Source organism: Falco peregrinus, chromosome 4, assembly GCF_023634155.1.
Source record: "Falco peregrinus isolate bFalPer1 chromosome 4, bFalPer1.pri, whole genome shotgun sequence".
Classification (NCBI taxonomy): domain Eukaryota; kingdom Metazoa; phylum Chordata; class Aves; order Falconiformes; family Falconidae; genus Falco; species Falco peregrinus.
The window spans coordinates 21,034,920-21,059,668 of NC_073724.1; the positions used below are offsets into that span (position 1 = coordinate 21,034,920).

Here is a 24,749-nt window from a genome sequence, read left to right on the forward strand (position 1 = left end):
TGTTTCCTTCCAGAGATGACCCACATTTTCCCTAGTCTTCTTTTTATCACCAATGTACCTGTAGAAGCTTTTCTTGTTGCCTTTGGTGTCCCTGGCCAGTTTTAATTCTACCAGGCATTAGCTTTCCTAATGTGATCCCTGGCTGATTGGACAAATTTTCTGTGTCCCTCCCAGGCTACCTGTCCTTGCTCCCACCCTTGTGGGTGGCTTCCTTTTTGTGTTTGCATTTGTCCAGGAGCTCCTTGTTCACCCATGCAGACCTCCAGGAGTTTTTGCCTGACTTGCTCTTTGCTGGGACGCATCATTCCAGAGCTTGGAGGAGGTGATCCTTGAATATTAACCAGCTTGATTGGGCCCCTCTTACCTCCAGGGCTTTATCCTGATTTATCCCAATCCCAGATGTATCATTAGTTCTTTGCACTCTTTTTTATATTAAAAAAGTAGGCTGTTAGACATGGGTGAAATAATTTTTCTGTGCTTTTGTGTTGGCTTGCATTTTCTGGTGGGCAGCAAAGAACTGTCCTGTCTTGCATCTTTCAATTTTTTCTTGTGATTACAGTAGAGGTGTTTGTTAAATAATGAATGCATAAGCCTGTTTCATGTTCTACTGGCCAGAAATTACACATGAACACTGTAGGTACTATCTTGAAAACCTTTCTCAGAAATTGCAAAACTGCAAAAGACCAAACTAAATTTTCCTATCATCTAGTCATATAAAAACATAATCAAATTTACATTTTAAAGTAAAAGTACGCTCAAAATTTAGAAAGTTCTTGATATTGTGCTTAATAGCATCAGACAAGATTAAAAAGAATTTTATGAACAGAATATTAGTGAACTGTATCTTTTGTTGTCGGTTTATTTTGAGTGATAAAATATCAATGTAAGACAAAATGACACTGAAGAAGAAACAGTGATAGGAAGGGGTTTGAAAGTCAGCAACTGGTTCTAAGTGGGAATTAGATACTAAGTCTCAGCATGACTAGATAATTTTTAGCTCTCTATATATATCTTTTGAGTGGGAAGCTGGAATATAGAACCCGAATGCTGCTTTAATTTTTAAACTGGTTTAAACCAGCTAGATTTGTGAAAACTAAGTTGGAAGCAAGAGCAAAGTGGTTTTTTTCTTTTGAAGTGTCACTGCTTGGGGACTTTCCCCTTGGGTACTGTTCAAAATTGTTTTATTGTGACGCATTTGTTGTTTGCTGATCTCTGGTAGATACCAGAGATGCTACTTTGGCCAACCCTTGCATTCTTGGATTACAGCACTGAGACTTCTATATTCTGTCTTGTTAAATTTATGGTTATTATTTGGCTGGCTATATGAATGGTGCTATTGCTCATCCACAATGAAATGCAATGAAAAACCCTTTCCTAGGGACCAGATTCATCAAGTAATGGACTGTCCTTTCCCTGGGTTCCTAAATTCTCCAAGCTCAGAGAGAATGAAACAATGTGCTGTGAAACAATTCTGCCACAGCATTTTTACATTTAGAACATGAAAAACAAGCGTCTGTGTTAAAATTTCTGTGAGGAACCACGTACCATCTACAAGTAATTGTAAGGTTCATATAGTAGATACCTCTGTACATTGGGGTATATCTGAAGCCAACTTACCCTGCATCCCAGATAAAACTGTTTTTAATCTTTGGCTCTGAACATGTTCAGTAAAATTTAAATTTCCAGTTTAAAGGAAATGTTTACAAGATCATAAATAGGAGAAGTCTGAAGACTTATGCTTTTCTTTTCCTGACAATGTCATTGAAGGAATATACTACGGAGAAGAGTCAAAGTAGGACAACATGAAATAAAAAATAATCTGCTTGTATTGTGAAAGGCAATTGGATGTTCTTTAACTGGGCAGTAAAGAAACTATTTTAAGTGCTTCCTTTTGCTTCAAACAGGTGGCTCAAGCATGCTATTTGTAGTTCATTTACAGTCAATTGATTCATAGCTAATAATTTAAAAATACTACGCTTCCTGAAAGTGTTATAGCCAAAATGTGACGGTCAAGCCTGAAGCCTGAATTAAGTTGCATTCTTTTTAAGGAGCAAAAAGCACTAGCATTTAACCAAACTGTATTTTCAAGATCTTGCTTGAAATATATATGAGGTGTCCCAGGACAGTGAGAATTTATTTCCCATATTTATTACCTCCAGTGTGCATTGAAAAACACTTAAAATCTTGCTGCAATAATGCCAGCATTTAGGTTAGGAGGTACAGTGCTTTTGCCCTCACTGAGTCTTTTTTATCTGATTTTTTTTTTTAATTGCTCTCATCCTTCCACTCTCAATCTCACCTGTACTTCTCATGGAAATTTAAAACATTTTGCAAATATAGCTGATTTAACTCTCATAATTTCTGCTGACTAAAATATCCCCTTCTTCTACAGGGAATAGAGATGCAGAGAAACTGGGTATGATCTTGAGCAAACTACTTACAGCTTGAGGTGTTGCTGGGATAGAACCCATCATGAAATCTTGGCTGCACTGGTGGAGGCAATATCATAACTCCTGTTGAGTCCAGCAGAATCAGCTCATGTCCCAGTTCGTGGTCCTGTCCCATTTAGTAATAAGCTGGAATAAGCATTGCATCTATGGAAGAGTGCTTAGTCAATAGTTTTCCATGTCTTCTCATCTTGCAGAATTGGAGGCTAAGAGTTCATTTGCAGCCAAATTACCCTTCTGCTCAGTGCTGCAATTTCTTGTGAATTGTTTCCTTGCAGTGAAAACATGCTCATGTATTTTATGGGTCTGATCAATGCATCAGGTTTAGTTTTCTTATATCACTACGGCTGAAAAAGAGGGAAGTAAGGGAGAAATCTTTCTTTGAACAATCTTTAGAGATACTTTGCAAAGGTGACCAGGAAAGTTCTGAAAATCCTTACAAGGTTTGAAGGTTTATGAATATTCTTATGCAGGGAAATGTTTTTTTCCCTTCCATGAAAGGCCATTGCTAGGAATATTTGGCTGTATCCTGAAGTTAGGTGGGGACGAGGGGGAAAGTCTTGAAGTATTCTCACAGGAATTAAGATAAATCTTGTACCTTTCAAAACGTGATTTTTCCTAATATTTAAAAGCAGTTTATGTATATATATCTTTTTTTCTTTTCTTAAAGCCACTGCCTCCTTGTCATGACTCTAAGGAATCTATGCAGGTGTACAAACAGCACTGCAAAATAGCAGAAGAGTACCATGAGGTCAAGAAAGAAATTGCTCTGCTGGAAGAAAGAAAGTGAGTAACTTCCCCAAAGTATTTGCTGTTGTATATTCTCTTAGTAAAATGCTATTTTAAACATGAGGGTTTCACATGGTATTTTCTGACCTTATACCTCTACCTGACAGTCACACTACAGCACAACAGTTTGGCCATTGGTCCATAGGATCAACTGAGGCCACCAAGGACACAGAGCTGTCATAGTTCTGGGCCCTCAGCTATACAGATGTCCCTTAAAACCTTCATTGACAGCCTCCGGGTCACACAAACAATCTAGTTAAGCTGGTGTGAGCCTCCTTTTTAGTTTTAGGGAAATTTTTTAAAATTTAACTGTACATGTTTTAATGAAGAACATAATGGATCCTCAGTTAGGTTTAGAGTACTTGACGATATTGGTAAGCATTTTTCTGTGAGGTGTGTTGTTTCCATGTACATTGACATTTTAGGTGTTCATACCCAAAGTGCATAAGCTGGAGACTTTTTTTTCTTGTCTATGGCCTATACTCATACCTTTGTCATTTTCGCATGACTATTAAACGGCAAAGTGCACTCTGTGACTCTTTGTCCCTTTCCACAAGAAACCTGAAAAAGAAATTCAGAGAAAGAGAAGTGAAAGTTTTAAAGACAACCAACCCTAAGGAACAACTGCTAAGTAAGCTATCTCTTTCAAATGCTTTTTTATTTTTACATTCACACTGAAGGTGACTTCAAGCAGCGTTGCCTTCCTCAGGGAGAGTTACCTCAGTACCGATCTGTCAGTGTTCTTGTGAAAATGAAGACCACACCATCATTCTTCCAAAGGCTGCTTGAACAGAAATTTGTGATATAGTAAGAGGAGTTAAAAGAGCCCTGTTGCAGAGTGGGCTTTGAGTGTTAGATTGACCGCTTTGTTCCATAGCACTCTTCGGACAGCTGACCGTGCAGCTCAGCAAGTTTGTATCCATGGGAGTCTTTAGCTGTAGAAGCAAGCTGATGGGAGGGAAACTGGTGAAATCCTGTAGTCTTACAAGTAAGATAGCCAAAGATCTCCTTGAATCCAGACTATGAAGGGTAATAAAGTGACTGGTATTTATGGGGGTTGATGGCTACAGGCACAGTATAGTTAGTTGTTGCCTAAAGTGTCAGAACTAGTTGAGGTTTCCCACCACAAATCCCCTTCCACTGTAGGACCTGCATGGCACTCAATTGCTGACAGACTGGCATAAAACTTAAAAAAGAAGAAAAAATATCCAGAAGAGATTAACACTGCATTGTCCCAGTGTTTGCATTTGATTCATCATTAATTGAAATTGGCCAATGAAAAGTAGTTGGTGTTTTTAAAAAGATGTAAAAAAGATAATTAAATTAAATAATTTTGCAATATTTTATCAAATTGATTGTCTAATAGAAGCTGCTTACATGTGTATTTAGCAACCAAGTGAATTCAGTGGAAAGTGTGTGTTTGTCTTCTCTGAAAACCCAAATGGAAAATAAATATTAAATGTTTTTTTAAGTGCTTGACTTTAGATGTATAAACTCAAAAGGCAGCCTTAGATTGTTTGGGGTTTAGTCTATTAATATAAGAGCATCGTTGATACCAACACATCCCTGAATCAGTTATGCACATTTATGAAGAAAGCTAGGAGCCCTTGAAAACTAGACTCATATATATATTTCTGCATTTACTAGAATGAAAAAAATACACTGTTTGAATGCATTTTTTTTTAATCTGTGGAGTCTGTGATACTAGCTGAATTAGAAATATTTTGCTCCTTGGGAATGGCAGATAGATGCACAAAATTGTTTCCCTGAGCTTAAAACTATCCTGATCAACCCCTGAGCCCAGAAGTCAGCCTCTCAGCAGTGGTTATCCTGGATGAACTATGGAGCTTCAGGCTGGCATTTTCCTACATTCCAGCAGTGGATGTCAACAGTAGAACAATGTGAGGAAGCTTCCACCACTGCTACCTTTGCTGAACCTGTTCTGTGGATAGAGTATTTCACGTCCCAGTTAACATATGTTAAAACAAGAGTGGCTGAATCAAGCAGCAAATAGAATTATTGTGATTATTCTGTGCATTCTAATTACATATCTGTGGCCTCGATATTCACATGCTGTGTAGCTGTGAAATGCCTAAACATGACAAATATCAGTGCAAGTCCTGTCACGACCTTCCAAATCTCTTTATCTGAGGACGTGGTCCTACAAACACTGGGATTGAAAATGCTTGATTTCCTACAGATTGGTGCACTGTGGTTATTTGATTTTGAGGTTTAAAAAGCTGCAAGTGCCAACTGAAGCTTTTTTCTCCAGAGGGGAACTGTTCATGGCTTCTCCCTCCTGATAGATTCGCCATTTGATAGTATTTTGGAGGAGGTCTCGTGATACTTCCTTTCCCCTTTGGAGTCTCTTTCCTTTCTGTAGCAGTCTGTTTTTTATAAAACCTTCCAGAAACTAATTGGGATCTCTTCACTGCATGAAGTTTGGTTGAAATTGAAAGGTAGATCAAAAAGTTATTAGGACACATATACCGTTACACACATGTGCAACCTGAACACATTAACCTTGATTTTTATATAAAACTAGATAGAAAGTGAGCAAGTGTGGAGCTGAAGGAGTAAGCAAGGAGTAAAAGAGAGTTTTGGTCTGATGATCACTGATTTAAAGGAAGTTTATGGGGTAACATGCTGAATGAATAGTGGGTTACAATGGCTGGGGTAGCACGTGTGTTGTGGAATATTGCATTCTCAGAAGGAAAGGATGCTTTGACTTTTCTAAAAAGTTTGATGAGATGCACGGCTTTTAGCCTCAAAAGCAATTTTAATCAAATCTCAAAAAAAAATTTGCAACTTTCTGGAATTTGCCCCTGTTGCAGGTATCTGTATCTTCTACATTTGAATTTGAATGTATAGAAATAAAGATTCACAATTGCCTAATATACCTGCTATCTATTGTCTACTTGTAAATATGCTTTTGATAAAATGGGCAAAGATAGAGTTTCAGCCCTTGTAATGGGAACAAACAATTTGTGCATTGTTCTTTAGTGTGCAATTTTACCGAGGGCAACCAGAAGTGCTGTTGGATGGTGACCCTGGCAGTGCTCCCGACTTCCTCTCCACAGATCAACTCACCTGTGGAATTAAAATGTCAAGTCCCACCTGGTAGTGCCTGCATCTATAGTGCTGATATACACTGTGCACACAGAATACTGAAGACAATGATTGTCAGGAAAAGAACAGGAAACGGATTGAGCAAGTATTTTTGATTTTTCTGGCTAGGAGGAAGATATAATTTTAAATTAACCTCACATAAATGTCCATACAGGTATTGGAGCTTTTTAGTAAAACAAAAAATGGAACAGTATTCATTCTACTTTAAACAATTATTGTTCCAACCTCCAAAGTTACATGTAACCTTTGATACATGAAATAACACATGCAGGCATATTTCTAAAGGAGGCATCTTTAAGAAATAGGAAGTTGAATAATATTGTTTTAAAATAGTCAAAAACATTTACTCTTTTGCATCTTTTCAAAGGCTTTTAACTCTGCTTAGCTTGACTTGTTTCTCACTGTAGTGTGAGGATCAAGTATGGCTGAAGTATAGAAAGGCAGTGGTGTGAAATGACAAGGGCTGCTTTTCATCAAGACAAGAACAGAGCTTATTTGCCCATTTCTTTTGTACGCAATGTAGACAGAAAGAGAATGTGTTAGGCTGGGAGTGGGAGAGAAGACAGCTGTTTCACAGGAAAATGGGAAATGTGAGAGAGAAAGGGAGGTTGCAGTTCAAAAAAGGGAAAATCAAAGGACAAAGCAAGTAAGAAGGGGAAAAGAAGTTACCCAGGAAAAAGAAAAGAAGAAAAGGAAGCAAGAAATTGAAAGAATTTAAGAGAACATTGGGTAGATTTTTTTGTTAATATAAATAATCATAGCTTTGTTTGCTGTCTTCACTCAAACTCTTCCCGTTTATGCCAGCAATATGTAGTACACGGGACAAAATCACTTTGGAATGGGAGACATGATCGAAAAGAAAGAAAAGGGTGTGGAAGTGAGAACACACCACATTTAGGTCACAGAATGTAATTTAATTTATGTTCCAGAAACACACATGTATTTCCATAACAGATGTTTTTGGGTATCTAAGTTTGGGTGAAAGGGATGGGATGGTTGGTTATTTTGAGCACTTGTTATATTGCTATTACTAGATAATGACCCTGGATTATGTAGTTAAATATTAGAGTTGCCATGGTTGCTAGCTATATCTTATATTCTTAGCACTGGCTGGTTTTCTCTTTTTCCTCCCCCAGACAATTCTAATATAACTCTCCAGAAAATATCATTTGCTCACCACCTGGTTTAGGATCACTCCTTTGCCATGGATATGATTTCTTTTCCTTCTTTTACACATATTACAGTGGACATGCAGTGGAGATGTCTGCTTAATTTGGTGGGATCCTTCCATATTCTTTAGCACATTCTCATGACCATAGGACTGTTTCTAGATGGTTTCTCCAGGTATGCTATTTCTGTAGTATCTTTCCCAACACCATTGAGACAAGTAGTCTTCAGACTTGCAAGTACTGCAGGAAAAGATTGGTGTAAACCATAAAGGCAATCTTTTTTCTTAATATTTTTTCCCATCCTAGACCTGATTTTTCATTATTTATGTATTCATGTATCCAAAATACATGTTACAGGCCAAATAGTGAAAATTACAGCTTTTCTAATAAAAGAGAAACCTCAATTTGCCCTATTGCAGTGACGAGTACTTAAGGATCTTTCATGTGCTGGCATCTGAGACATATTTTCATTTAGATTAAAACAGGCTGTCTCATTGTTTTAAAAATTAATTAGTAGACTTCGAACATGCAAGGGCAGTCTCCTCAGACAGCAATTACTTTACAGGGTCTCGTTATTCCTCCTGACATAACAGCCATGTCAAGTGTGGGAAAAGTAAATGACCTTATGGCCACCAGAACACAGACACATGTTAGTCAGGAAGAAATGTGTAGGACCGCAGATGCACGGTCCTGAATGCGTTGTTCACAACAGAGGAAAGAGAAGCCTGCCTCTTTCTTTGCACTGTGGAAGCAGTTTTCCTTGAGTCCAGTCCATCTCCAGTTGCGCTTATCTCCAGATAGATTTCTCTGCTTTTTCTGTTACTTTTCTTGGTATTTATTCATTGAGAATATTACTGTAAAGGAACTCTATTCTCTGCATGGGCAGTCATTAAGGCCAGGACAAGAGAAATACTTTCCCTAAGAACGTGCTGGGTTTTTCTTCTGCTCTGGTATGGCTTGTGGTTTATTGGTTTACATTGCAAATCACACTCGTCTTCCCATCCAAACCTCTCCCTGAAAAACAACACTTAAAGTGTCCATTACAGCACCACTTTAGAAAATACCTTATCAATGCTGTTAATATTTAAACTCAGGGTAACCATTAACAGAAAACATTGATTACGCAGTGCTGGATCTATTTATTAAGCATCCATAACAAAGGCTACATGGTGCAAGAGCTTAGTATGGAGTTCTTTAACCTCTGGAAGCTAAGTTCAAATCCTGGATTAGATCAGAAGCAAATGTTAGTTACTGTCCTCATCCTTTTGTGAGCTTCGTAAACCACACCATTCATAACATTTAGCAATTCCCTGGTACTCTAATTTTAGATCTTTGTGGCAGGCTGACAGTATTTGCCTGAAACATCACCCTACCCTGTAAACAGGTGTTGATCCTGATGGGAAGGGAATAAGTGGGTTCTGCTGACTCAGAAGTGGGCAATTTTACTACCACAGTGCAAGGAAACTGCTTTCTGCGAGGGAAGTCCTAGAGTGTGGACTATAGCAATAAGTATATTTTTATTTTAATGCATTTATACTTTCTTTAATAGCAAAGCTAAATCCCAGGCTAAAAAAAGTTATCTGTGCTGCTTGAGTATTACGATAAAGCAGCACATAAGCCATGCCAGCACATAGTCTCATCTTATCAAATCAGGACTGACATTCATTAATAGAGCTGTCTGAGTTTGCACACTGTCTGTCTGTGCCACTCCTGGCTCAAGTCCAAATAGAGTAGTTACTACCTTCTTTCACGTGTACTAAAAGTCCCTGTGGAAAAGGTTTACCTGCTTTTAGGATGCTGATTACTTATTAGTGTGTTCACTTCATCTCCCTTTTAAGGACTTTGTAAGAAAAGTAAAGAAGAATGATTCTGAATTGATTTGTCTGAAACGCTTCTGAGTCAACAGTCTGTAATTTGAAATAGCTTAATTTAATCCTTCAGTCCAGCATTGCACCAGTAGAATAATTGCAAAGAATATTGCTGAAGCTCACTCTCTAAAGCATACGTGCAGTTATTCCTTTGTGGCCTATAGTTCCATCGACAGGAGCTGTCTAGCAAGATCAGTTCATCTTGGCCAATTTGAAAATTGGTTGATCTAGCATGGCCCGAGCAAAAAGGAATTAATCCGTTAATAGCTTGCTGCTTGTAAAATTTTTACAACTATATTGTGCCAAATGCTAATGGAATTCTGCTGAACAAAAATACGCTCTTGATATTTTCTCTTGAAGACCTTATTGAATATACATTTCTCCTGGTAAAAGGAAAGAGGAGAGGCTTTGCTGTAGCATAGCTGCTATACATTACTTTGGTGGTATAAAACAAAGGCAACAGTTTAGCTACAGGAGGGTTTCTATATACTGCAGCTTTTGGATGATCTAAAATTGCTGTATTGGCTGCTAACTCTTCCCTTCTTTCCTTTGTATGGGAAACACAGTTGGGAGAAATGAGTGTGCCAGGGGTCTTTTCTTGCCTTGTGACTCCTTGAACTGAAGTAACTGTGTCTGTAAGCAGCTAAACCATGGGTATGCTATGCTATCACTGAAAGCTGTAGTAAAGACCAGAGGAAGATCAAACTGATCCTAAAAGAAGGCCAGATAGAAGTGTTTTTCAAAACCCAGATGCTTACAGTTTCGCTGCTGGAAGTGGTGGTTTGGCAGCTATAAGTAATGTAAGTGATCCGCAAATACTGAAATGTTGTTATTTCATGAATACTCTGACCTGTGGCAATAGAATTACTGGTCTGTAGGACTTTCTTGTCTGAAGGCACCGGTCCAGCTTGACAAGAGAGCTCCTTTAAAGAGTGCAGCAGAAGCTATCCACTTTGAAGGCATTACATCTTCCTGCTGATGATCTGCAAGCATTGCTTTGACACGTCTGAGAAATAAAGTCACAGGGCTATGAACAGTTAAAGATTAACTAATCTGTGAGACAGAATGATCAAAAGAACTAAGAACCTTTTAGAAGAGACTTCCTGTAGCAAGGGTGAATAAACGATTTGACTTGGGGGGGGGGGGGGGGGGGGGGCGGGGGGGGGGGGAAGCAGAGGCCAGGCTAGCTTGCTGTGTAACTAAGTGGAGAGCGATTAGATACCCTCTGAGTTACTCATGCCTTCAGTGTGTTTTGTTTTAAAGACCTTTTTTATCTTAACATGTGCTGAGGTAATTTCAGTTGATACTATACAGGAGACTCCAGCTTCTGGCCAGCTCTGGGAATACAGAGCACTGTGTGACTCCATCCAGAAAGAAGCAACAGCTTGAATCCTCCTGTCTCTTCTCGTAAAAAGACCAGGAGGTGTCAGGTTTGCAGCTCTATCACACTTCCTCAGGGCTAAGGCCTGAGCATAAACACATTACAGAAACACTGTATGTAGCTTAGATTCATGTGCCTTGTATTTACTAGAACCAGTTTTCTTTGTAGCAGAGAAAAAGGAAACCAGGTGCACTTCACAGAATTAACTGATAAAGCTAACCAACCAAATATAAACCTCTGCATGCTCTTTCAATTATGTTTGGTATCAAAAGAAAAATAAATTGTGATTCTTCAGGCAAAATATTAGCATGTGGTCTCCAGAAATTTGATTCTTCCCCATGAACTGCATGTTCAACTCTTACTGAAGTTAGAGACACTTGAGGGTCCTCAGCATTTTGCAGGTTTGGTTGCTGAACAGCAAACCTATCAGAGATTTTGGCAGCCTCATCTTTTTAAGGGAAAAGGAGGACTCAAATTAAAAACAAATTAATTTTCTAGGCCTTTGTTTCACAAGAGCTCAAGTAATACCATGCTAACAACCTATAGTCCAGCTTTAACCTAACACATGACAACAAATTTTTGCATACTGCCATTTTTAATCTTTGGGGTTTTTTCATAATCATCAGAAAGGAGCTGATTGCCAGGCTGGAACAAGTGGAAAAAGAAAGCATGGATGCTGCTCAGCTGGCTAAGGAGTACGCAGAACTGACAGAGGAGAACCGAACACTGAAGCTGGCCCAAACGCAGTGTGTAGAACAACTGGAAAAGCTCAGAATACAGTACCAAAAAAGACAGGGGTCCTCATAACTCTCAACTAGCTTATGTGAGGCAGTTAATACAGGATTGGTCCTGTGCTGGAAAGAGATTTTAAAATAAAGGTCTGTTTAATATGTTATAATACTTTACTACAGATACAGAGTATGTAGAAGTCTATATTTGATTTAATGCTTGCTAGCCAGAAGCTTAATATAATGGATATTTCATCCATTATATAATGGATATTTTATTTCAAGTAACATAATTGAAGTTAATATATCCCCATTATATGTTCTAGTAGATCAGGTTTCTTTTCTAAACATATTTCTTCCAATTTAAGAAGATATGGCCATGCTAGAAAATGATATAAATAGTTTCTGTGTTGGAAATTTGGATCATACTAAGGCATACAGCAGGACAATGTTAATATATGGAATACATGTATGTTAATTTTAGTTTGGTGAAGATTTTTTTAATTATTTTCCTCATGCCTAAAGTGTTTGGAAGTTATCTTAAAACAGATCTCCTCACTGGTAAAAACTATACTTCATTATCCCATGTCAATTTTACATTGTTGTATAAAATCTGATAAATTAAATATGGAAGTAACATAATTATTTTTTATTTAAACAAGTGTACTGCCAGTAATAATTTGCAAGTTATGAAATTAAAAGGAAACAGGTAAGATCAAACTTTCCTTCCTCAAGCGTGAAGATAGCTTGAGAGTCTTTTAATTGTACTTTTTGGCGTGCAAGAAATGAAGAATTAATATAAGAATACTACCATCATGGTTTCAACTGAGAATATGTCAGTAAAAAAACTGTGAGGATATTTGGTTCTTATTTTCTGGTCTGTTTTGAAACATAAGTGGCTGTAAGTAGGGACAAGAGTTCCATGATACACAAATAACCTGGAAGTAAAATGTTAGTTTTACTTGCTCTATTTATCCCTGTATTTTCCTAGATCAACAGAAAATTCTTTGTTATACTTCCATTTCTATTCATACAGTATTTTTTTCATTAAAAGTGGATATAGAAAAGCCATTTTATGTTCTGAGTGTTCTTAAATCACCCTGTATTTTTAACTCTGCTTGACAGATGCTGCTTGTTACATCTTCATGAGGTTGGAATTCAGCTTGATGTGTCATTAGTACTGAAATGTGTCTTGTTAATTGAAAATTTTGAACTTAAGGCTTTTGACAGAACTTTATTATCACTGATCTATTATAAAAATGGGATTTTATGTTAATCGGAACAATTCCTGGGGAAGTCTTCTGGTACCAAAATGTTACCCAGTAGTATCAGCAACAAAGGGGACAAAAAAGTACAAGCTGCCCTTTAACTCTTTGTGCTACCTGCCTACAGAATTCCCTGCAGCACAGGCACGAGAACAGGCTCTGCGTTACTACAGGCACCTGACTTTGCAGTAGGAGAGTATGTGGAGGCAGTGGGAGAGGACAGCCTTGTCGCCACTTCTCCTCCTGAGCCGCCGGAGCAGGGCTATGTGCATGCCCAGCATTGCCCACTGCCTTCCCCTGGCCAGTGCAGGGACATGAAGGAAAAAAGGGAATCCACCACTCTGAGGCACAGACTTTCTGCTGGGATGCTCTGTGGGCGGTATGATACTGTATTTATTCCTCTGTCACTGTTACCTGAGGGTCCAGTTTTCACCATATCTTGTGAAAGTTGAAGAGGAAAAAAATCCATAATGAATAAACCCCACTCCAGATTCCAAGCCTGGGAATGCTGGAAAACCCTTGTCTGAGTTTTGCGCTGGTGGCAAACATGCCCTGTACAGACTTCAGGGCTTTGCTTTGAGCACAGGGCACTGCAGTATCTAGGATGTATTGCTTTTGACTGTAATTATGTGTTTTGAAATAGAGGATTCTCGTTTTTGAAATTAATCTGTTGGTTTAGTCTGAGATTTTTCTATCTAGCTTTGAAAATGTCAGCCAGTGTGGTGATTTCAGTGAATTCACTGAAAACTGTACAATGCACACAAAATTATTTCATTAACAGCCTGGCTTCAGATGCAGATGGATCAGACATCAGAACTTTACTTACAAATAACTGTGTTCACCTTGGAATTTTCTTCTGAAGTGCAGCCATTATGCTTGAGATGTCAGAATAACAACAGATCATAATCACAGAGAAAAACCCAAGGGAGAGCCACAGTCATGCGGAGAAGGAAAGCTGGGCCACGTTTGTGACACACAGTGATGTGAGAGTAGCTGGGGAATATGTCTTTTCTAACCTATCGATACTGACCAGTATGGAATTCTTGAGGAAACATTTTTACAGGTGTACAGACACCAAATTGGAGGTGTGATCCAGCTACCAACCTGGATAAATATGGAACTTTTAAAACATTCCAAAGTAATTGAAGTCAGAGAGTTGTATTTAATCTGAACTGTGGCTATTTGCAATGAGATTTTCCTCCTACTTTTAGTTATGGTGAAATTAATAAAGCAGTGCTTTGTATATAATATATGCCTGCCAGCATGGATGCTCATGTGCCTGAAAACGATGACTCAGAGAAACCGCACCACGATCCAAATGACTAAAACTGATATACAAGTACCAAGGAAGAAAAATTAAAGTATCTCATGAAAACAATTTTTTAAAGAAGAAATAGCAAGGGAGATAGGATTCAAACACAGGAAGGTAGTTGAATGTAATTTTCAAAAAATATTCATAGGCACGTGAAATTAAAATGCAGAAAAGTCAACATAACCCAGAAAATCATTCAAGTGTTGCAAAGAGTAAAAATGGCTAGAACAGCCTTCTGAGAGGTAACTGCTGTATCTATCACCCATCTCTTAATTTTTTTATCAAAAGCTTAATAATGATAAACATTTTCATATTTAATAAATCTCAAAGTTTGATATGCTGAATTTTTCTCTAGGTACTACTTCCAACTCCATAGCTCTGCTGAGTCAATAGTTGAAATTAAAAATTTTAAGAAAATATTTGTCATATTTATACTGTATTTTCCAAATAGACAATATCACAAAATCACAACATGGTCAGAGTTGTAAGGGACCTCTGGAGATCACCTAGTCCAGTCCCCTGCTAAAGCAGGTTCTCCTGGAGCAGGTTGCAAAGAATTGCATCCGAGCAATGTGATTTATGTTCTTTCAGTATTTAAGGAGAGACCTTAAATTGGTCTGCTAGCTAGGTCCATTGTAAGTATAGCACTGTAAAAAATAGTTTTGTAACAATTAGTTCAAAGACCTTTTTACATCATATTTCACCCAAGAATGTAGAAGCCAGTTTCAGCTTTCGAGTGATAACTGCCAATGAAATGTTCGATTTTATATCTTCCAACTGCAGCCTGTGACAACTGCAGTTGCATTCTGCAAAACAGCAGCACAATCTGAGGTTCTTGCTGGCAATTCACCAGCGGTCAGAAGGCAAGGAAAGACATGTAGAAGTCTTGGATGACAAAAGTAGTTGCTAAATTCATGCAGCTATGTAGATACAGTCTGGTACACAGATAAAGTGCATTTCTTGCTATTATCCAGGTTATTCAGGTTAGCAAAAGTAAGCATGCCACTACGATGACAAAGGCATTTGCTTCAGACCACTTAAGAAAACAATGAAGTACATGGGCTTAAGAAAACAAGACCTGTGCTTTCTATTTCCTATTATTACTAACTAACTTCCTTCCATCATAGCAAATGCTGAACAAGCTCAGTTTAAGTATTCCAGTTAGCAAGGATATGACTCATGCAGCCAAAACCAGCTAGACATTAGCACGATTTTACATTTGAAAAGTCTGGAAGATAAAGACTTGCAGGTTTGGGTTTGTTGGCTTTTTTTTTTATATACTGTTTCCCTTTCCAGGATCGTCTTCATTCTGGCTGCTTTTGTGAGCTAATGGTCATTGGAGTGTAACCTCCCCCCAGAGGCCTTATTGCCACCTAGGCTTTTGTGAGCATCACACAGTGTTCCTGGGTGCAAGCAGGCAGGGGGATGAGGCAGAGGTGTTCTCAGCCTTCCTTTGGGCTGTGCGGTTGGGGAGCTCTGGCACGTGTCCATTTGCTGCTCCAACGCTACCACAGACCACCTTGTAGAAACGAGCTAGTCGCAGTCTTAGTCATGGATTCACTTGGTGGGTTTCCCTCCGTAAAATTCTTCGCCTGTTCAATGCACAAGACTGAAGCATCTAGAGGAGCAGGAAAGACTTGTCTGGAGAAGTCTTGTCTCTCTTCTCATGGAGGGTGCAGGGTGTGCAATGACTGAAGAAGAGGGTTGAACGGAAAGGAATTTTGGTCCAGGTAGTGTAGCAGGAGGAAGGCTGGGCCTGAACAGCAGGATTGTGAGGAGAGGTGAAAAAACCTGGGTACTGGTATGACTTTTCTCTCCCATGCACATACTTCCACAGACATACACGTTCACCCACAGCACTGAGGGTCTTCTCCCTCCTGTTAGAGCGTTCTGGCATGTATATACATGGATAATATGATGAACATCCTTGAAAAACCCATGATGAAACTATTAACTGTGTTCATGACAGGCCTGGAAGGTGTCAGCAATGAAGGCCTAGGTCTGTTACTGAACAAGTGCCAAAAAGCTGGTCCCTGTTGTCCATCCTGCTGGGCTTCTCTGCAGCAAGACCAGACATTGTGGCTGCACGACTGTACTGCAGTGCACACTGAGGAGGGACGGAAAGTAGCAAGGCAGAGTTGGATGGGCAGCCTTGACCTTATCATAAAATGATAGAATGGTTTGGGTTGGAAGGGACCTTAATGCCATCTAGTTTCACCCCCACTTCCATGGGCAGGGACTCCTTCCACTGAATCAGGTTGCTTAAAGCCCCATCCAACCTGGCCTTGAACACTTTCAGGGATGGAGCACCCACAGCTTCTCTGGGCAACCTGTTCCAGTCCCTCACCACCCTCACAACAAAGAATTTCTTCCTAATATCTAATCTAAATCTACACTCTTTCAGTTTAAAGCCATTCCAACTTGTCCTGTCACTACATGCCCTTGTAAAAAGTCCTTCTCCAGCTTTCTTGTAGGCCCCCTTTAGGCACTAGAAGGCTGCTCTAAAGTGCCCCTGGAGCCTTCTCTTCTCCACGCTGAACAACTTCAGCTCTCTCAGCCTGTCTTCATAGGATAGGAGCTTGTAAAGGAGACCTCACCCTTTCCTCCACTCAATCCCTTGATTTTGCAGTGTTAAACTGGGAGTTATTGAGATGATTCTTCAGATGCACACCAAAATTGTGCAGCTGACATTTTAAATTCAAAGCAGTCAACTGTTTTATAAGAATAAAAAAATCTACCTTGCTTGGGACACCACCAGTCATTGCTAGGTTCTTCAGTGCTCCTTACAGGGAATGTCATGCGTTACTCATACCCGTATGAATGAAAGATGACAATCGCTCACAGATTACTGTTAACCTCAGTGCAGGCTTTCTAGACTGCACAGTCCGGTGGTAGAAACACCGGAAAAGCACAAGATTTAGTGTATGAGTCACTCAGCTTTTCTACATGTCAGTCATCAGTTCCCCCTTCTAAACCTCAGTTCCTTTAATCCCACCCCGAACCACAACCCATGTATCTGTACCCCTACCGAGTAAGCAGCACTGGTCTAGAGCTCAGATCCGGTTGACTGGTGATCCCATGACGTGGTCTGATGATCACTGTGTACTTGAGATGGTTTCCAAACATCACAGTTGTACAAAGTTTGGTGTTTTGTTGCTGGTATACAGCAGCAAGACACCCCACCAGCCTGCAGGGGCTGGCTGTGAGGTGTGCTTGCTTTCTTGGAACTGGTTAGGGAAAATATGAGACCAGGTGATCTGTGGATTTAGTGATTTGTCTGAATTTTGTATTAAATTTTAGTACAGAAATTAGGGAAATGAAATGAGGATGTGTATGCTGATGTAAGAAATGTGCAGCCAAATGCCAGACTGTGCCTTGGGTGCTCAGAATGAGTGAAGTGATATGAGAACTGTAAATGATGGAAAGGAAGCAGTTACAGCTAGGAAGAGGAACTGGTAAGTGAGCTCTGTGCCTTAACTTTCTTGCAGTTTATGGCTTGCACCAGTCCTTCGCTCAGCATTAAGCTTCTGTTCGGATGTTTCCCAAGGCTTTTCCAAGCCTAGTCCACACAAACGTTTTATACTGGACTATTTACTTCATTAATGTTTTTATCTAATATGTCTAATTTCAACAGAGCTATGCTGTGATGAAGATGTTCACAGCATTGCAGATGGTTCTTCTATAGAAAGAGGAATAACCAGTATCAGTATATGACTGTATTCTGCTAATCATAGACTATCTCAAGTTGGAAGGGACTCATAATGATTATTGAGCCGAATACTATGCCAACTGCTATATTTATATTAAAGTTAAATAACTTCCAGCCTTAGTAAATAGTCAATGTATAGCAAAAACTACACTGAAGCTAGAGCACTTCAGTACTGAAATCCCCAGTAATGGGCTTTTGCTGCTTTCATTGCACAAGTAAAGTTTGGTGCTTTTATTAACTAGATCCCCAGTTACCCACGTGAAGGGATAGTGATGTGATGTTCTGTGATGGAAAAAACTTCCACCTCTGTCCTATGACTTTCCTACAAGTGCATGAGACACCTCAGTGCACAGCCCAGGTTGCCCTGTGCCTACAGGCTTTATCCACAGCCGTTTCATTGCGGTGCCCTCCCCAGCTTGCTCCTTTGACTCCTGCCTGCCACGTTCCTCTGCTGTGCTTGGAGAGCTGAAATAAGTCAAACACTCTGGATTTCTAAAAGTAGTCAGAGTAAATGCATCATCTGAAAACATTACCTGCTAAAACCCTTGGCTGCCTTCTGGCCCTTTTGTATTCTTGTTCTACAAGTACACCAGTATATACGTTTACTGATTATAAGTCAGTAAAGAAAAAAAATATGAGGCAAGTGTTAATATTCATGGAAGGCGGAGGCATGTTCAAACGTACTCCTATAAATATTGTTCTAAATATTAGGCTTATTCAGGGAGCTTACTCCATCGTTGTGTGTCTAATCAGAAAAAAAACTCGCTACTCACATATGAGATAGTACCTCCTCATGAAGTTACCTGCACCAAGGAGAATGTGAACACATTTTTGAAATAATTTCAAAAAAGAAGTATTCTTTCAAGGAAAAAAACCCACATTACAGTTCCCATCTGACATAAATTACATCTAGCTATGCACTAACTGCTAAAAATGTGTTTAATTCTATTTATAACTCTTTAAATAGCTCTCTTTAGTTTAAAGATACCCTTACAGCTGACTGTATGAGCTCCCTCTGGTGGGTGATGTCCCATCTACCACCTAGGACAAAGCAAATAGAGCTCAGTAAATGTTTTGGGTATGCAATTATGTTTGACCAAGTGGAGTTTTGTTTATTTCAGTGTTTATGGATACTAATTCTATATCTAGGTGCAGGGCAGTATACTAATTTCTCACCATCTGATCACATCTCAAACTGCCCAAAGAGTGATATCCAATATTTTTAAGACACTAAAGATAGGTGCACAAAGGTGTAGTTTTCTACAACACATTGGACAACAGTTAACATGAGCACCCAAGTTAAATGAGTTCTGGCATCCTAGAGAAGCTGAAAGAGTTCATAATACTTACAAATTACATTGTAATATTTTTATTTATCCAAAGTACTTATGTTGAGCTCGGTTAGATTTATATGTACCCGGAAATCTGGCCCATGCAGCTTTAATTTTTCAAAGTACTAGGCAGTACTAACTGATATGCAAAAAGTATTTCTTTAATGGTCCAAAAACTAAGAATCCGATATGCTTTAAGTAACACAGTACAGAACGACTGACTGATTACCTCTTTTTTGCTGGCAAATTTTAATATGCTTTAAATCTCGCACAGCCTGGTATTCATAGCTACTTTTCTAAAAGAAAACACAGGTGTTACCTTCCTATTTTTCTCTTTGCATTTAGGTTAAGTAATCTGAACACGGGAAGTGTTAGACTTCGGAAGGGTGCCCTAATGCATGGGCAACGTTCCAGCCACGGTTCGAGTTTCAACAACCCAAAGTGGCTGTGCTAGAATATTGGGAGTGCCTTACCAGCAACGAATTTGGTGGCTCTTGCACACCCCACAGTTTATTTGAACAACCACATTTCTGGAATATTTGGGTTCCTAGAATGTTTTGGAAGGAAAAGGAGCAGAAAAAGCATGATAGTTTGCTGTTCTACTTTAGCTGTTTCAGAATTCCATTTTAATTAATAAGAGGTTTATGTTTAGTCACTTGGCTGAAGCTTGGCAAGAGAGAAAATTCTAGTTACACTGTGTTTAAAGGTGAGGCATGAAGACAAAAGAAAACATAAGCAGGATTCTACCAAAGGCAGTGTACAACATTTTTAGTAGCAAGTTTTGATAACTCTGTAACTCCTGAGTATGCCTGTATGTGCACTGTTTTCAGGTGTTTATGATGTTCTCCTAATCTTATAATTTCTATTCAAGAGACTTTTAATTCACAGTTTGACTGTGAATTAGAAGCCAGAATGCTCTGATGTAAATCTACCACTATATTACTATCTAAAAGGGAATTGTCACAGATATAATTACTGTCTAAAAGGGAATTTTGTCATGAGAAAGTGGCATTTAGATGTGCTTAACATTGCTTCTGAAATGAGGGCATCCACATCTAAGTGAGCAAGGCTGCCTGGTAGGTAATCAGCAATGTCAAGAGGGCAACACATGGTAAACTGGATTTAGGCCTGGGTTCAACACAGCACTTACTGTGGCCACATCAAACAAATCTCTTGAACACATCCCTAACTTTAAGCAATGAGCAGTCCCCAACTGATTTGCCAACAGGAATATTCACAGTGGTGAAGTTTTATTCATGCACTGGAGTGTTTTGCTGGATCGAGGCCAGAGAGACCAGCACCTCAGCTTGAAGCTGGACTATTAAAAGTTCACTGGAATTTAATTACGTGCTTGGAGTGTTTAAAAACCACGCTGCGTCAGGGCCTTTCCATCGAGCTGTCTGTCAATGAGCTAAAGAGGTCCTCACAGCATCTAACAGCAGGGAAGACCTTCATGCTATGAGGTGTGTACAAAACTCAGGCATCTTGCTCCAGCGCCTTGAGCTGGATCTAGGTCCAGCTGCAGCTGCTGAACAAGTCAGATGCTGGCATAAGATGTCAAAAGTAATGCAAAAAACATTCTCTTACTGTCATTCCTGGTAAGCACATTTGTTCCCACTTGCACAAGTGCAGCCATGCCAACCCTTATGAAGTGGCTCTGTAGGGTCATTATATGGAACTACATGAGTTTTTTTAAAAAAACACAAGCAAACACAGAAGAAATGTCAAATATTTACAAAGCACTATAAAACACACCCAGAAATGGCTCTTAACTAAAAGAGTAACAGCGTAATACTGGTAAAGAATTTTAGAAATACTCCTGTTGCTTTTCTTTTCTTTGGAAATACTGAACTAGGACAAAAATGCCATGGGTGTCTCTGTCAGATAGGTCCCATTCCTCCTCTCCCATCACACACCACTCCCTGTTCTTCCAGTAAGAGGAGATCTCAGCTGCTTCAAAGATGAGATAGAGAAATAAAAATGTTTCTCAAAGCTGTGGTTGCAGCACCCTTTTCTTGGAGAAACTCCTCTCTGCTGGGGATGTAGGAACCGGGCAGAGGAGGACTGCTTGGGTAAAAGGCATGTCCTCTGCCCTCCACGGGAATGCCTGCTCAAATACAGACGTGTAATAAGCATATGAAACTTTCAGTTTGCATGTGGTAAGCAGACTTGGAGCTAAAATGTTTCCTAGCTAAGCTCACTCTGTAACCCAAGAGCTTCAATGCACTGGTGACTGTTCAGCACACACGTGGCTCTCCCCATGCTTCAGACAGGCATATATGACCATAGACAATTGTGCCTGTGATTTCATATCCCAATTTGATTCTCCCATGCTGTCAATAGCCTTCCTTAATCCTTGTAAATCGTAGAGGCAGATGTCATATTCAAACATAAAATGATCAAACACCTGGACCCAGGAAGGATGAAGACTCTGCCTTTAAATTTGGCTAGAACCCACTGCTACTTTTCTGATTTCCTTTATCGCCAATCACTACTAATCAAAACCAAAGGTTTTCTTTCTTTGTCTTTCTTCCCTTCCCTTCCCCTGCCCCTTCCTCACCCCTTTCCCCATTACCCTTTCTTTTTTTCTTTTCTTCTTTTTTTTTGTCTAGTCAGAAGTATTAGAACATATGCTTACAAAAGATAAGGGATTTCAAGTGCCTTTTTAAGATAGATGGGTAGTGAGCTCAGACCTGTCATGATATGTACAGCTGAACAAACAAAATGGCTATTTTGGTACGATCTTAAGCATTTGGAGCTTTTTGTCTGATGACACACTTTCTTATTTCAAGAGTAGGAATTACTTCATATCTGTCTGAAGCAACCAGAGGATTGATGAAACACATCATCTTCAGCTAGCCTCAGCCTTACTGGAGCATTATTGATGACTTTTATGTAAAAATAAATAAACTTCTAGCCTCATTTAATTATTTATTAAACACATTTCTAAATACCATTTCAGTTACAGGGGTCAATACCAGCTAAAGGATGAGGTTAGAAGAAAATTAGTAATCCACAGCGGGCTTAGATTGCTCACTATATAATTTAAGTTTTCAAAACTAAGCAGTGTTTGGGTAAATAGCACGCAGTGGTCTTTCAGGGCTTCATTCGCAGGGACTGGGTAATAGCACTTTCTAAATGTCTTATTTTTGAAATCAATCAAAATTGGTACATCACAGCAAGCCAGACTTCACCTTTGAAAATTTAGACTTTATGAAGATCTGCTCTGCCATCTGACAAGGACTTGGACAGCACATAAAGTGCCACAGTTCAAAAAAGACGTGAGCAATTCGGATTGCATGTTATCTGGGCCTGATGCTATTCTGGGAACAGAGTCAACAGCAGGGAGTAGGTGTCTGTTCAGACTGTAAGGTCTCCTGTAGAGGTCTTCTACTTTTCTACTGACTGTAGGGACTTCGGGGTCCAGTCACCCACCAGCTGGGTCTCCATGGGCCTCTTCCTTACTGCATCTTGCATGTGTATAAAAGAGCCATTCATTCACTTAAAGTTTGGCTCTCTGCACTGAAGTATTAACCTTCCGGGAATGCTGTTAAGACTGAGACCCCTGGCACTCTGAGCCATGCTATGTGGACATAAAAAGTACCTAAATCTCATATTCCGAGCAGCATCAGCACCAAATTGTTCTGTCTTCACTTGAAAAACTCCTCTCAGAAAGCAAATACATATCAACAAGGTATTCTGCCAACCACACAGGTGGGTATGGCATGGGTACAAACTTGAAATCAAACATGAAAGGGAACTTGAAATCCTTATGGTATTTCTGTGCAGCTATAGTCATTGCCCTCTTGAATTGAGGGGTCTGACATAAAGCCCCACCGCACACCACGCACAGTCCGGGTCTGGGTGACTTCCTTACGGAGCCACCTCCAACATTTTCAGGGGAAAGTGGCACAAAAGGGACTGCTCCACAGTCTTGCCTGGCTAATTCTGCCTGTTGCTCTTCATGTGACTGGCAAGAGGCAGAGAGGTCTTCAGAGGACAGAAAATGTGTGGCCTTTTGTCACCAGGGCTCCAGAAGTACCATCAGGTGGCAAAGCAGCAGCCAAAAAGACTTCAAGCCTGCAGAGGAAATGCTCCCACGACTCCACAGAAGCTCTAGAGCCCACAAAAGTAAGAGGAGGTACACTGGAAAATATGACGGAAATTATCCTGTTAAAAAACAATTTACAAAAATATTACTGTGGTGCTGCAATGAAGATGTCTGGGATACAAACAGACAGTTGTCTCTACTAAATAGGCAACTGTAGTCAAGAAGAGCTTGAGCTTTCTCAGCATTCAGCCTGAAGCTTCTTCAAAGTGGAAAAAGATCATTTGGTACTTTTGTAGTCTGTGAAAGAAAAAACCACAAAAAATCACCAAAGAAATATTGTCTCTGTACGGCTTCTGGTCTGAAGGCTGATAACTGGAAATCCTGGAGACAGACAGCTGACCAGTGGTAGGACTGCTTTTTTGATATGCTCAAAGAAGAAATTACTCAGTCATTTGAGCTAAGAAATACAGGAAATATGCCCTACAAACAAGTTTGCTCATCTGAACTCTTTGACCTTCAGAGGGTTTTGATGATGTCTCAGCTTAAGAACAGACTTTTTATTCTATATTAGCAGAGTCATAAAGATCTAGAAAGAAGATCGATACACACTGCAAACCTTGTGACAGTGTACAATGGTCTTTTAAGGGCTTCCCTGGAAAACTGTTTTGGACCGTTTCCTTCACGTGCAGAGGACAGGGGGAGGAAAGCACGCAGCGATTTCTTACCACCCTCCTCCCCAGAGTTGGTCTGTAGGACCTAAAAACCCAGGACACCTCTGCCAACTCACCTTCACTGCTGCAGGAGCTCCTGGGGACTTCAAGCAGGAGCACACCCCCAAAGGAAGGACAGCACCCAGACTCCCCAGCATCCTCTGCCATGCCCCCACCTGCAGCCCACTTTGTCCGTTCACTCTGACAGCTGACCAGCTGATCTGGATTGCTATTTCTTTCAGTTGCTATTCCAGGTGATTCCTTCCTGGATCTTGTTACTGATTTTCTTTAAAGCTGGGCTATGCAGCCTGTGAAGTCAGCTCCTATTTCATCCTTCCTTCTGCCTAATTATTTCTGGAAAATCTGTGTGCAGCTTATTCATGCATCATTGGTATGAACTGACAGCCCATTTGGATAGAGCAGAAATGTTTACTTCTAATGCTGCCTATAAACAGTTCCAAGGCTGAACTTTTCTGTTACCTATTCTTTCTGCTAGAACTTTGCTTCCTCATTTCCTTTTGTGAATTGCATGATTTCATTGCATTTCTTCTTAAAACTGCTCCAACCTGATGTCAGATGGATGCTTCTGTAGAAAAATTAATTTAGTACCCACACCAAAACTTTATTAAAAAGATGGAATTTATTGGTAGCAACATATTAACACTTGATTTATTAACAGTCAAGTAACTTTCTTGATGGGCAGCTTTACCCTGACTGCACGTCTCTAGCAACAACTACTTGTTTTATAATTATTCTGCTTTCCCATCTCTTACTGATCAGTTGATTTATTTTTCATCAATGCTCTTTTGAGCTCCTTCTTTCCTTTTTTCCTTAGCCAACAGCAACCATTTTTATGCCCA

General features: G+C 39.6%; 1 protein-coding gene across 6 annotated transcripts in view; it reads left to right on the forward strand.

The window, feature by feature from the left end:
- MAP3K7CL (MAP3K7 C-terminal like) overlaps positions 1-13,059 on the forward strand; it is a 46,023-nt gene extending 32,964 nt beyond the window's left edge. For all 6 annotated transcript variants that reach the window (XM_027791181.2, XM_055801993.1, XM_055801992.1 and 3 more), the window contains 2 exons: positions 3,118-3,233; positions 11,410-13,059. In XM_027791181.2, coding sequence (XP_027646982.2) covers positions 3,118-3,233; positions 11,410-11,590 — 297 coding nt within the window. In that variant the 3' untranslated portion in view covers positions 11,591-13,059. The remainder of the gene's footprint in view (positions 1-3,117; positions 3,234-11,409) is intronic.
- The last annotated feature ends 11,690 nt before the right edge of the window (positions 13,060-24,749 follow it).